Source organism: Rosa rugosa, chromosome 2, assembly GCF_958449725.1.
Source record: "Rosa rugosa chromosome 2, drRosRugo1.1, whole genome shotgun sequence".
NCBI classification, from domain to species: domain Eukaryota; kingdom Viridiplantae; phylum Streptophyta; class Magnoliopsida; order Rosales; family Rosaceae; genus Rosa; species Rosa rugosa.
Genome location: NC_084821.1, coordinates 23,496,108 through 23,511,098, shown reverse-complemented (window position 1 = coordinate 23,511,098; position 14,991 = coordinate 23,496,108). Strand labels below are relative to the sequence as shown.

Here is a 14,991-nt window from a genome sequence, read left to right as displayed (position 1 = left end):
TAGCTTTGCAAAACCACTTTGGAATTGGTACATATGGCTGAAAGCATGGATTTGTGCAAGTCAAACATCAATTGATAGCAATAGAGATGGGGGAACTTTTGCAAAGGGTTTTAGTTTTTGGATTCCATGACGTTCAGTCTCAAAGGAAAACAGCATAATATATAAATGTTTACTAGGATTCATTCATCCCTTCACATGATCATCTCCTATCAGTGCCTCAGTGGTGATGCAAGGAAACAGCATGCATACATGTATGTTTAGTTACGGTTTGCATACACCATAACACCTACAATAATATCACTCTGCCTAGCTTCGATTACTTCGTTCCCTAATATGGCTGGTATACAACATCAGATACAGGTACCTCCTATCATGCCATGAGAAATTGTCTCACCTTTCCTTGCTTCAGAAAAGTAGAAAATATGAAATCAAAAGATCCTTTGGCGTTTGAGGTGCAGTTACGCTCTCTGGCAATGTTGTTCTCACCACTTCTTTCATGGTCATTGCTCTCGCAATTTGTATTCCTTTATTTGCTGGCGTCAAAAGAAATGGGTTTCTGATATTTTAAGCAAAACATCTCCCTGCTATCATCTATTCTTTGAGGTCCATGTCATGAGAAACTGTAGATGGTACATCTCTGAAAGCAATGCAACAGAGTCCATGAAACATTAACCACCATCAAATTGAATCTAATATTAACCAAAAATTTAGAACTACATCCCAGACATAACATTTGAATTCCAAATTCATATCACTCTTTATAAAGGCAAACAGGCCAGCAAGAAAGTAAGCAACTATGTCAGATATGCCAAGAAAGTAGGCAACTACGTCGGATATGCAGAAAATGATTTCTCAATATCTTCTGGTTTTGTTACCACTAAGCATACACCTGCCTGACTGCCAAGTATGAGCTCTCAAATATTATGATCAGAAATTAGAAGGTATCAAATTCTTGAGGTAGGACCTAATCTCTTTCTGACTCCTCCCCAGACATGTTCACAATTCTATTCAGCTTGGGTAGAACAAGTCAAAACAATAGGTTGTAAGGTAAGGTAACGTGGAAAAAGGAATAATCCATATGCTACTCGTCTCACTAAGGATGCAAGGACAAAATTGTTAATTCAAATCATTTCCTACAAAATGTTTTAGTTTGACTTTTGAACTACATTAAACAGAAATCCAACATTGAATCAAACTGATTTCTTTTTAATAAATATTCTAGCTTGTCCTACTATTTCAGAATCTCACTGAAACATCTCTTGCGTAATCTCTCACATCCCATGGAAAATGGAAACATCTCATGCTTTACCATATCAAATGCTCGTGTAAAACAAGTGTTCACAAATCCTAAATCATAGCTTTATAATATTTCATCTCTCGCCAAATTCTAAGTCAGTGCTTTATAATGTTTACATCTCTCCTTGAAAGAATGATGCCATGGGATATCCAGATCCTTCACTAAAAAATTTGGATCTACACATATATTCCATGGACACCTTTATTTTTCTCCCATCAACTACTTACCCAGAACATAGGACGCCAAAGGAAGTGATATAAAGTAAAATTGCTGTTAAGCCAAAAGGGAAAAAAAATTAAAAAAGAGGTATTGCGGGAGAAAAGCATTAAACAAAAAAGGAGAATTTACACCAAGATGTATTTCGAAACTCTTAAAAGCATTAAACAAACAAGGGCGAAAGTAAAGACGCTTAGCTTACTCAGAATGTTTGCGGCAGCAATCCAACAATCTATCGATGTTTATATTATTTTCATTCTCCTTGGCATAATCTTTTGAAGCAGTCCACTGGTTTAAAATACTGATGATCCTTCTGAGCTGTTGCAAAAGTAAAGGAAAACCGAATATATTGCAAGACAGGACTTGAGAAGTGAAACAGTATTGACCTCAGATATTGCTGGAAAAAGATTCAAACTGCCAACTTTATTGCATTTTAACTGCAAGTTCAACAAAAAATTCACAGAACAGGATACAGCTGTAGTTCTAGCCTTTAATCCTAAGCCACCTAACTGGCAGTCAAGAAGATCATCTTCAATCACATCAGATTTGCTAACTAGAACCAAAACGTACTTCTGGAGAGTTGATGAGCTCATTTCATTTTCTGGAACTCGAACCAGTAACCTTGCAATGATGTTCCACAGTGCACTCCTTGCTTCTGAGTCATCCGCGGTAAAAGGAAACACATCAAGCAGACCCTGTAAGAAGAGCATATCTGGACGAATACAGAGCGTCACTTTCATTTCATCAAGTGTTATCAAACCAAAAGCAGATGATGCTAAAGAGAAAAAGTAGATAAAGAATTAAAACAATTTACCATGTGATAACTCTGAAGCTAGAGTAGGTACGTCTGAAAGAATATTTGCAACTAGAACTACAGCTGTAACACAAGAGTTTGCAACCTACAATAAAAAAAAAATTGTTAACCGTCTATCACTGTATCACCTTATACCTTTTTGATCTACCATCTGACGAACTGGTGAAGTAATAGAAAATACAGCATCAACTTAGCATGTTTCGGTAATTTATTCTTTATGATTTTCTTGGTTTAACAACATTTGACATCCGCAATTTGAAACACCACACCTCTCTCTAGTTCACAAAACTTTGGCTCCTACTTTGAGAAGGGATTCAGTTATCAAATGATCATCAACTTCACCAAACATAAGCCAGAATCTTTAGTGTACCATTTTCTTGGTTTAACAACATTTGACATCCGCAATTTGAAACACCACACCTCTCTCTAGTTCACAAAACTTTGGCTCCTACTTTGAGAAGGGATTCAGTTATCAAATGATCATCAACTTCACCAAACATAAGCCAGAATCTTTAGTGTACCATTTTCTTTATTTTCAAGTACCTTATTTTCTCGTTCATACTCTTATTCAAAAAGATAAATACTGTATACAAGGTTTTTTCTTATTTTGGAAGATAACTACAAATCTTACACATTTGTGGAATCAAACATCAAAGAGAACTCATTGTTGTTGAATATCCTTTTAGAATATATTTTCAAGAAAGGGGAGCTTATAATAACTTATACAAATAGCTAAAAATGTTAATCCTGTATGTTAAAGTTGGAGTACACTATCAAGAATAAAAAAAGTTCAGCAAACTACCAATTGCCATATCATTATCTGGAAGCGCTAAAAGAAACAGCATCACTAACAACTTCATCACTATGACATTTATAAGTTTACTCACACTTCATATTTCTGAGTGACATAAATTGTACCTCAACTTTATCAGGGAACTTAAGCAAGGCACAAACCAGCTGAAAGAGATCCTTGTCTAAACAGATGTCCTGGGAATGACCATCAATAACAGAAAGAGCTTCAATGGCACGAAGAACTACATCAAGAATTGGGTACCTGGAATTGTAGAGAAATGAATATTTATCATATCAAACTTAACAATTTTTGGGATAGGCTATAGACTTCAATTACATTTTATATAGAAACATCCACAAAAGACCATAAGTTGCTGAATCATGATCATCAAAAGTGTCTAAACTAATGCAAGACAATGATATCATCAGTGAAAACTGGGAATATTTATTACCAATGGTCAAAATATGTCAGAATATTAATGACATAAATCCAAAAACAATTGAGACATTCAGCAAATTGCTTCGACAGTGTCTACACACCTTTCAGGAGCTCTTTCACTCATTAATTTGCTTGTTTCAATATCCAAGAGATTTATTAATAGACTTGCTAAGCCCAGCTTCATCAATGGTGGTAAGAGAATATGCGCAACATCCTGCGAACTTTCGATGATCGCTAACAATAGTTCAGCACTCTGTTGAAAGAATAGTTATAATAATATTAAGAAAAATAAACATTGAAAAAAAGGAATGAATGAAAGTTAGTAACACAGTAATGACTTTCAACTTCCAGAACAGAGAAGTAAAAAGTTTGAAAGTGACTCATTTATATGCATTACAGTCTTTAGCCCTCTAATTATTACCATAGAGGAAGTGCTGTTTTCTGTACGATATAGACCCTAGAAATTTTCTCATCGGCTTCAGAATAATCTAGCTAGCTGGTGTGAAGACTTCTGGTACCCTATACTAATTAATATTATAAAAATATGCAATTCATTAAAACTGGTATCAATTTCAAAACTTTACACAATTATCAAAAATTGTTTGGTCAATAGTCCATCAGTTAGACAATTTATTGTTCAAAACATCAATTACTGAGCTCTACTAAGTAAAAGAAAATAAATTATAATAATTACTAATAACTAAAGCTAACTAAAATAACCCACTTTCCAGATTTATTCATCCATATTGTGATTAACAAGCAATCCCAAATTCCCACACCATAAAACAGACTTGGCACTTATCAACGTCATTGTGGTTTGTGAACAGTAATGTAATGGTAATCTTCCATACACTGTTACTTTATACTCATTAGAAAGAGAGAAACATCACAAGTGCCAGGAGGAAATTGCAACGGTATAAAAGAAAACGGCCAAATGATTTCACATGGGCTATAAAAAGATATACGCAATTTATATGATAGTTCCTACCTTTTCTATAAGGTGTGTGTTCAAGCTATTTTCTGCAATCCATAAAATGTGAGTCAGATAATGTTCTGACTGCAATGCCTCAGCCCAAGTAACACCTTCACTACTTTGAAGACCCACAGTTAACAGTCTGCATCAATAAAATAACTGTAAGCATACCTGACAGTGAAAGTATGATACAGTACATGTTCGTACATGAAGCATATTTAAGATCTCACCTAAAAAATCACTTATCATCTTGCAAGGCATGGAAATGGTTTATAAAATGACAACATGAAGACAGAGATATCACGATCATAACGCTAATTAGACCTATAAAACTGTAGACAAATAAGAGTTCACGGTATGCATTCTTAGATCAAAATAACTAGAAATAATTAAAGCATGTAACATTCACAAGATGAAATGAAAGATAGCTTATGTTTAGTCCTTGCATACCACACAGATAATAGTTTGTAATACTATGAGAAGAAATGAATTTTGAGGTAAAATTTCCTTGCTGAGCCAACAAGTACCAGAAGACAACAGCGGAACTCTGACTATATACACAGGACACCACATAATAGAACATGGATGTGTAGTACAAAATATCCAGGCCACATGCCCATTGGTACCAAAAATATAATAAATTCAATAGAAATTATAGAAGAAACCTCTATATTACCTGCAGACTTCACATAAGCATTGAGCATCATCCAGAAACATCTGATCCACAATGAATTCAATTAATCCATTAGTAGAGACTATATGTTTCATGGGAACTTCGTGACAGGCAAGGTTTCCGATGATTCCGAGACCAATTTCCTGGAATAAAGCAAATACATCTTGAAAAACTGCCTAGTTATAAGTAACACTAATTTTCACAAAGAGTGAGGGGGAGGTAGACTCAAAACACCAAAAGGATACCCTAGAAGAAGAGAAGAGGAATGTGTCTAACCGTAGTACGAACGGATTGTGAAACCATAAGGTTTGCTAACAGCACTTCAAGTACAAGGTTCTGCACCTGCACAGATACGTTTATGTTCTAGCCCAATAAATAGAACAGTACAAGTTTAGATAAAAATAAAAATTAACCAGATAGTTACATGTATAGCTAGGACGTCAAATCTGCAATTTCAGAAAACTTAAACATTGTTGCCATTGCATATGATATTCTCTACAAATATCTATCAGTGCTGACCGATAAGCAAGCCGGAAGCTATGCCAAAAATGATAAACTAGCAATTGACTTCATCATTAACTCGTTGTTAAGTGTCACCAAATATCATGCCATATCAAGATTCATCACTGAGACAACAAAAATTAAGGTTACAGTTTCTGGTTATTTCATCTGATGAGCTTATCTTCTATTACTAGATTCCACTTTATCACAATTGATAATATTGTATCCACAAAAATAGACAAAAAAGAACAAAAGATATCAGCAAGGACGACTAAAATCCCACGCACCATGAGTTCTGCATGAGTTTTACTTGCAGAAAGATCCCATAATATGCAACCGTACTCTTCCCAAGCGTCTTCTCCCACCGGCACACTATGACCAGGCTGTTCAGCTTCACCTTCTCCTTCATGGGTAGCATTTTCATTAAAATCGTCATTAATTTCCATGCTCTCAGATGTGTCCGTTGATGGGGGTGGAACACCAGAGCGAGTTAGAGCACTTTTTTCCATGTCATCAACATCTAATCCTTGCACGGGACCACAGGAAACCTCACCGCGAGAGTTGTGATGATTACTGGCATTAGCTGGTAGAAGTTTCCGTATCAGAGAGATCACATAACTCGGATCTACTGTCGTTGAGATGTCGAATAACTGCAATGTATGCACAGAAAACATTTCGATCATTAAACTATGTTTGACGAACTATGTCTGAAATCTAGCTCTTACACAAGCATCGATGCTTTATGCTTCTATATATGTATGTATGCAGGTGCGTGCCCGCAGTATGTGGTTTTCCATCAACACATAATTTCTTGCTTAATCAAATATGACGAGATACACATCGAGACCAGGTTACATGGTAGAATCCCTTTGCCATAAACAAACACCTGGAATTCAAAAATCCACATTCCTATATCTAGTACCGGGCGATTGCTATTTAGTTGACTAAATCAGTTTCTAATCAAAGCCACTAGCTATTTAGCAGTGAACAAATCGAAAAGCCACCTACTATTTGCCCAGCTCGAAGTTTCTTAACAAATTAAACCAATTTTGGATAACAAGAATCAAACGCCAGACCTCTAAACTAGTCCAATTCAATTTAGATTTCACAGGAACTGCACGTAGTGATTCAAATTGAGAGAGAGAGAGAGAGAGAGAGAGAGAGAGAGCGAGAAAATTGAAATGAAACAAGGGGGGTGACAGGTTACCTCATCAGGCGGAGCAGAAGGGTTGTGTGAAAGTGTGTCGAGGTCTTCCGGTTGTGGTTCTTCTTCTTCCTGGTGTTGTAGGGGTGCTGATTTTGAGTCCGGCGCCATTACGGCCGGGTTCAGACGAGCACGCAGAGGTTTCCCTCTTTTTTCAAAATGTTTTGGGGATGATTCTTTTTTAAATACATAGTTTTTCTTGAGTCGAAGCACGACCGCCTCTCATTTATAAACGAGAGACTTTTATATCGGTAGATCAAATGATACTAGATAAGTAAATTAATTTGATCATATTCATAATTTGTTGATAATTAACTGATAATTCAAATTTCATGATATGATTTTGTTTGATAAAATAAGTTTTTTTTTTTTTTCCTTAACTTAAGGATGACAAAATTCATTGAAAAATTTTAAACAAGATTAGGAGAAGCAAAATGTAGTTATTGGGCAAAGAACCCCAACACCAATTGCTGTCTTAAGCAACCTAACATGAATGCCTAGCAAATTGGTGATAAAATAACCAATTAAATCCAACACGAAAACTAGCCATAATAAAACTACTCTAAGTACAAAGATTGTCCCTTTGCATATCAAACCAAATGTTATCCCTCTGCATGTCAAACCAAATTATCATGGCTCATCAAACCAAATGACCATGCCAGAGCCAACTGTGGTTCAAAGACCAAACATTTAGCAACGAGATGAGCTCACGACCATTTGGCAAAGCCAGTAACTCGGTGTAGTTCAGCAGGTTGGTTTGTTTATAAGGACATTATTTTGTGATTTTAGTTTATAGTAGTGGAACAAAATGATGTTGGAGAATGCCACTCCACTGCTATGTGGACTTCAATAAGAAGCTGGAAAAAATTAAAGTGCTACTCACTTTAGATTCATTCAATTATGGTAAGCTAGTATAATCAACGGCCTATTTCTTATCTTTGTTTTGGATCCTTATAGAACATAGTATTACTGTTCTGCTACTTAATGCCTTGTACTTAATGCAAAAGTGAATAGCTTGATCAATGGTGGACGTAGGATTATACATGTGAGGGGGCGAAATTTTGTTTCACACACAATGAAATTTTAATGAATGTCAATATTATAGTATGCATACGTCTTATGTCGTATGAATACTTTCTCGCCAAAAACAACATCCATAGATACCCAAAAGCAAAATAAATAAAATTTTCCAAGCAAAAAGGGAAAAATATAAATGAAAATCTTCTATGATATAGCCAATCAACAAACCGTGACAACTAATCTTCAAAAAAAATTTAGCTAATGTAAGTCAATAACTATAGAGATTGTTTAATATATGTGGGCCAAAATTTTGTTTGAGCCTATAGACTTTCATATACAAAGGTCCGCACTTGAATAGAGCTCTAGAGTTAGGGCTTATTATATTGCCTTAAAGTGGGGGCAAGTTATAACTAGAAGTCCAAAACAGTATCAATATTCAGCTAATTTGTTTTTTTAATTGTAGTTTATTTTCTGCTTTCAATAAGTTCCGAACACTACATTGTTTGGAGATGTGGGCTTTGTCCCGGCCTGTGCACCTTGCGTGCCATGTCTGCTCTAGGTAGGTGGCGAGTTCCTTGCTTTGTCAAATGGTCGCAGCCTCCTAGTGGCAGAATGAAACTTAGTGTCACCGGGTTATATTTCCGGTGACAACATACTGGGAAAGCTGATAATATTAGTAACTTATGGCTCCACGTGAGCATTGTCTTTCCAGTTTGTCACCACAATTGTAAAGCGAATGGAGTAGCCTATGGTGCACTCTTTGCTAAATGGTGCATATTATAATGCATTTCCTTAGGTGAGACGACTGTTATTATTTCAGGTGATTCTCTTGGTGATTATTGTAATTTGGGGTTAAGGCACTATGTCCCCCTCATGTATTCTATGGTTTCATTAATGGATAAGGCGTAAGGGCAGACGCACCAACCCTTTTAAAAAAAAAAAAACAAAAAAAACAGTATCAATATGTAAAGAATGTGAAGCTGGTATATCAAAACTAAAAATTACACTTGGGGCAATGACCCTCACTAGGCCTTCACTGCGTCTGCCAGTGAGCTAGCTTGCTCATAAGTGTGAATCTGTAGTGGTTCTAGTATATTAGCTCACTATTTTTGCATTAGTTCTTTAGTATACAATTGTAGAAAGGCAAGCAATATGGGGAAAAAGTCACAAAGAGTGCCTCAACTTAAACTCATTAATTCTACACTTTGGTACCTCATCTTCTAAATAAATCACTTTGGTACCTCTACTTATTACTTCTATATAACATTCATACACGCCGTTACTAACACTGTTAACTCAAATGCCACATGACTTTTTGAGCCTTTTTCTATGGGTGTTTTCGTCTATTTACATTTTCCCCTACCCTTATCTATTAGTCAGTTATTGCTTGGCAACATTCCGAATCATGATTGCAGACTTGCAGTCAATGTAATTTGGAGGGTACAAAATTGTGACCACCACCACTGTTCTGATCCAAATTAAAATGGGAAATGTACATGTTAATTCATTGTTGTTAATTTCATGCTCCATTTTTTTCAAGGTTACCTTCGAGCAATCAAACCAATTTATACATACATTTCCATAACTTTGCACATGTAAAACGTGGAATGAAACATTTGATAGAGAGACATGAGTACATAATCAGAATGTTCCTCTTGTCCAAAATTCTTCCTGATCTAGTGAAAGCTATGAGATTTTTAGAGGGAAAACATTAAAGGACAAAAACACCCATGACAAAAGGTCACATGACACTAGAGTTATCGGTGTTAGTAACGACGTGTATGAATGTTATATAGAAGTAATAAGTTGAGGTACCAAAATGATTTATTTAGAAGATGAGGTACCAAAGTGTAGAATGAGTTTAAGTTAGGGTACTTTTTGTGACTTTTTCCCAGCAATATGCTCAATACTACCATAAGAACTGGACAAATAATAACATAGAATAGTACAATCGAACTGAAAATCGTCAATACATTTATTATAATTTACCATTATGAACATAAATAGTTCCAAATTGCACATATTTAGTTCGTTTAATGATTTACTTTAATATCTTAATAATTTCCAATTTAGCTGAAATTTGTAAAAATAATTTATTAATGGAGATTTAAAAACCTAATAGTCGAAATGCAGATATATAATCGAGATGCTCATTTATCAAATTATGGCATTCAAATCCATCTCAATTTTTTACCCACTACCACCAAAAGATTATAGCAAAGAGAGACTTTAACTCCTAAGGAAATATTGCTTCTAAATTTCTTACCCACTTCCGCCCAAGATTATAGTGACAAGAGATTTAATTAACTCAGGAAACATTGCTTCTGACCAAAATCATAAACCAAAATACACTAATGTAGAGGTGTCATACGAAAACTATCAACATTTAGGTTGTAAACGAAAATATATAAAAAGTAAACCTCCTATATATAAGATACATACCTAAAATCAAATTAACTAGAAAAATTATTATAAGGATCAGGTACCTTATTTACACAAATCTTTTAGGTTGTAATTGAAAATTGTTTGGCTCCAATTTTGTTGCAGCTGGTCAACAGTCTCTTTTCTTGCGCGGGCGTGCCAGCACCGTTCGGGTGCGGTCGTCGGGGGTGTCCCTTGACCTGACTTCTATCAAGCGATTGTAGACGAGGAGAGCACCAACCTCGTCGCGGGATTCTTTATGCCTCGTGGCGAGGACTTTTGCTGAGCTTCTTGAAAATCACAATCGATACTCGATGTTGTAGATCGAGCAGAGCGAGAACCACCGGGAAGTGAGGAGAACTTGCTAAAGCGTGACTTTAGCTTGGCTGGGTTGCTAGGGCGTTATCCTTGCTTGGCTGGTTCTGTAACCGTTGTGGTCGCGGCACTACCGTCAGCTCCTGAGGAGACTAGGACCGAAGCACGTTGACAGAGGGTTTGGTGGCACTGAAAGTCGGCTTCTGAGAAGACTAGGACTAGGAGTGTGATCACCGGTAAGAGAAAGAGAAGGAGAGGAGTTGCTCTTAGAGAGGTTTGCTCTAGAGAGAATTTAGACCATCTTAGAGATGTTGTTGTTGAATGTGAATGTGTGTTTTAGAATGAGAGGAGAAGGTGTTTATATAGGGAAGAAAAAGAAGAGTGAAATGATGAGTGGAAGAAAAATAATGAAAGTGGAGTATGAAAGTGATTTGTAAAATATGGAAAAGATAGAGAAATGATGAAATGAAAGCAAGGCATGAAGGTGCAAAAACATGGAAGTGATGATGATCTATTAAAAAGATTGTAGTAGGAAAATATATCCAAGGAAAAAAAAGAAAAGCATCTAGCTTTCTTCATGTGGGTAGGAAACATGAACATGTGAATATTGAGCTGGTTTTAGGTCAGTTTCTGCCCCTTTATTCCTTCAATTATTTCTCCAACAAGCCTTCAGAATGAGCCTTCGACTTCTTCATAAAAAATGTTCCACTATGATTGTAGATCATCCTGACAAATTTTCAGAGCTTTATTCCATGCGGTTGGGCTGGAAATGCTGCTGGACCTCTTACAGGTCCAGTTTTCCAGTTTTGCTTCTGTAGAAAATTGGACTGATTGTTTGAAGGCCTTCCACTCAAATCTAGCTCTGGCACTCTTCATAAGAAATGATCCTTGGGCTTTCTAGAATTAATCTGGAAAGTTTTAGCTCATTTAGATTTCATTTGGTTAGTCTGCCGCCCCTACTTCCTTGTTTAGCTCGGTTTCTCCTAGCTGAAGTAGGAAAATGTGCTAAAGTTGACTTTTCATGCTTCCATAGTAGGCTTTATTTAGCCTCTAAATATATATTTCGAGCTTGTCGACAATATATAGCTTGAGCCACTGACATTGGCTCAATTTCTCCAACACATGCCTTGTCAGGCCAAAATGTTCATTTTGGGTCCAAACAAAAATAACATGCGTACCTTATTTATAGAATAAATATATATAGGTTAATTAAGTTTCGTGTAATCTAAAAATACCTAGCCGTCTTTCCTAGGGTTGAGAAACACAATTTGTTAAAACTAGGGTTTCGTGCAACATCGTCTTCGATCTGTGATGGCGGAGGACATGGCTTCAAGGTTGGCGGCTGCATTGGCTCTGACGGAGGACGTGGTAGTTGATTTCAGGGCAGTGGGCTCGATGCTGGTGGCGGACGACTACCATTTCTTGGTTGGTCGTCTGATTCAAAGGAAGGAGAGTGATGACAAGGGTCTCCCTGGTACCCTTTCTGCTATTTGGGGTCTGGGAGACCGCCTAGCTATATCGGCGGCTGGAGGAGGTCATTTTCTGTTCCAAATTCAATGCAAGGAAGAGTGCAATAAGATTCTGATAGGGGTCCTTGGTTTTTCAATGGTCATATGGTCCTCCTAGGGGAGTACGACGGTTTGTCTAAGATTGATGGAATCCAGTTGCAATATTTGGAAACTTGGGTGACAGTACAGCCTTTGTCGCCGCATTTACAGATGAATGAATCGCTGATCCTAATTGGATCATCGATGGGTCGTTTCCTCCGCTCTGATCAGACTACCCTGCAACGCTCTTCCCCTGTGCAGTGGTTCCGGGTGCTCCTTTGACCTGGCAATCTGCACAAAAGTTTGTGCTCAATTTAAAACCCTATCAATGTAGTAAGAGCAAGTAGGGTATCGTTCTCAACCGGGGATTAGGGACTTTATTAATTCCTGCAAAATAAAATGTTCGACAAAATAAAACAAAGAATATATACATTATTTACGATTTACATAGAATGGGGATTTTAGGATTTTAAATTTCTAAATTAACAACTAACTATATACATGTGACACATCAAAACACATAATCAAGTAGAATTATATGGATAGAACGAAATTAGATAGAATTAACTACTATTAACACGCTGGCAAGGTTTCAAAGTCCAAATCACGAATCAAAACATGTTATAGCAAGGAACCGATCAAGAACAAAGATGAATGCATACAAAGTCCTTTTTACTTCCCTTAATTAAATTAACTAGATGAACGCACCATAGTTAACCCTATTAAGCATGCAATTACTAGTGGTAGCTAGCTAGCTAATCACTAACAAGAACACAATCAACGCATTAAGCACATATGGAAGTTTGACCAATTCAAGCCAAGAACACAAGTTGGAACACCATACAAGCATGCAAGACTCATTGTTGATTTACCTAAGGAACTATAGGTTTTCCACTTTAATTATTAAGACCTACAACTCTAGCATATCTTAATATGGATTCAATTACATGCTCATCAATCAAAGTATGCATCCAAAGATCAATAAACAAGTAAATGAAGGGATTGAAGCACAAAATCAACAAACATGCATAACATCAATGAAATCGTAAATAACACTTTGAAAACCTAAAACATGCTTCATAGTATTCGAAAACTACATATCTAAAATCAAAACTTCATCCTCACATGAAATCGCAACAACCATAAAACAAAAACAAAAACCAAAATCGAAATTGATATAGAATTTGTTTTACAAAGTATCAAAACCGAAAACAATAAAAAGGTGTTCATGGTTACACTTTGAATTCTTCAAGGACGCAAGAAGCTTCAAATGTGGTGGAATGGATGAGGAACATAGCAAGGATGCCTGAATGGAGAGGATGATGCTTCACGGTCTTGAACTTTGAAGAATGGAAGAGTTGCCGAAATAATGAGAGAAGAAGGGGAACGAATTGTGACTTTGATTTTGAATTTTGTGGTGTGTTGAAACGTCTCACAATAGTCCCTTTATATATTGCATGGCTAATCAAAGTATCAAGGTCGAAATCTACTTCAATGACATCATTCAACCAATCAAAATATTCCGTGAGAAGTAGAGAACAATCTTGAATCTTCTTTATAATCTTCATTGCCGAAATTATCATGCATCTTCCCTAAAAATGGTCTTCATTCAACTCGCACGTAATCAGGAAACCTATCTCAATATTTATTCATTTTATTTTCTTTTCCATAATTCACACGAAGTAGATATTCTCCAAAACTCTCTCCCAAATTAATGTTTGCCGAAATCTTTTAGATATTCCTTGTATTTCTCACCGCAAAAAGCAATAAATATGGGACAAGGACTCCTCTTGACGTCAATGATGCTTCTAGAAACTCACATGCAAGTCACATGCTTCAATCTTTGGGCCAGGCTTCTTCTCTTGGACAATTTCGAAGCATATCTTCATATGTGACACAAACTTGGACATTCTAGAACATTCTTGAGTCATCTTGAAGCTACAGCATCTCCTAGCCTTCCCATGTATCCTAATATCATCAGGACTCTTAATGCAATCAGGTTTCCTAATCCAATTAAGACTCTTCATTTTCTAGATGTTCTGGAACCTTTCTGAGCTCTCCTAGTGCAACAGGGACTCCTAGTCATGTTATGTTTCCTTTCCCTAGCAGGAATGGGTTTCCTTGTCTAACTGGGATTCTGTCATTTCTCATTTCTGATCATCATTTCCACGAGCTCATTCCTAGTTGGCTTAGGATTCCTACTTCAACTGGGATTCCTTCTTCTTGTAGGATTGAGAAAACTTCATTTCTCCATTTCTTGTCATTTCTGCGCAAATAACTCCTTGCCTTCCATTTTTTGACTCAAAGCTACCTAAAAACAAAAAATAGGTTAGAAATGTTAATGTTAAGAGAATAACTAAATAAAATGTAGAGAGAATAACATTAAAAACATAGCAAATATTGCTCTCATCATTCTTGACCTGAAGCAACGCTTGTGGTCATCGAGAACATTCAGGTTTATGGCTAGAATTACAGTTGATGTGGATTTGGGGTATGATAGGATCAAGGGCCTCTATAAGGGTTGTGGCTGGCTATTTCATGGAGTGGAAGGGTGCGGTCTGTTCATGACGGTGCAGGCAGAAAAATCTAGGGGGTTGGAGGTGCCTACGGTTTCAGCGCCACTGGGACCAGGTCTGGCTATTTTAAAGAAAGTCGATGCAGTACTACGTGGTCCTAAGGTTTCTGGAAACCCTAATGTTCTTTCTGTAGGGGCTGGAGACAAGGTGGTCTTACCGGCAGTGCTGCATGGCAACAAGGATAAGGGTCTGAAGGTTCTGGG

At 36.6% G+C, this 14,991-nt stretch overlaps 1 protein-coding gene across 3 annotated transcripts; it reads right to left on the bottom strand.

The window, feature by feature from the left end:
• Positions 1 to 139: 139 nt before the first annotated feature.
• On the bottom strand, positions 140 to 7,125 carry LOC133732846 (uncharacterized). Of its 3 annotated transcripts, none has more exons than XR_009857354.1 (11): positions 6,913 to 7,125; positions 5,993 to 6,355; positions 5,481 to 5,567; positions 5,208 to 5,347; positions 4,547 to 4,673; positions 3,660 to 3,811; positions 3,246 to 3,381; positions 2,328 to 2,412; positions 2,084 to 2,225; positions 1,716 to 1,831; positions 140 to 637 (listed from the first exon to the last, which is right to left on the bottom strand). XR_009857354.1 is itself a non-coding variant. In XM_062160442.1 (11 exons), the coding sequence occupies exons 1-11, from the start codon at positions 7,018 to 7,020 to the stop codon at positions 592 to 594; spliced, it is 1,599 nt and encodes a 532-aa protein (XP_062016426.1). In that variant the 5' UTR covers positions 7,021 to 7,124; the 3' UTR covers positions 140 to 591. The 3 variants fall into 3 exon arrangements, 2 of the variants coding, with proteins under 2 accessions (XP_062016426.1, XP_062016428.1); XM_062160442.1 differs by having other exon boundaries at positions 1,987 to 2,225; positions 6,913 to 7,124; XM_062160444.1 differs by having other exon boundaries at positions 1,987 to 2,225; positions 5,481 to 5,546; positions 6,913 to 7,123.
• Between the last annotated feature and the right edge of the window lie 7,866 nt (positions 7,126 to 14,991).

Bases quoted from the DNA above. Each gene is read 5' to 3' on its own strand.
- LOC133732846 (XM_062160442.1), bottom strand. From the start codon at position 7,020: ATGGCGCCGGACTCAAAATCAGCACCCCTACAACACCAGGAAGAAGAA. The intron at 5,348-5,480 runs GTTAGACACATT...GCTTTATTCCAG, and splicing joins CACAATCCGTTCGTACTACG to GAAATTGGTCTCGGAATCAT. The intron at 3,382-3,659 runs GTGTGTAGACAC...CTACAATTCCAG, and splicing joins AGTGAAAGAGCTCCTGAAAG to GTACCCAATTCTTGATGTAG.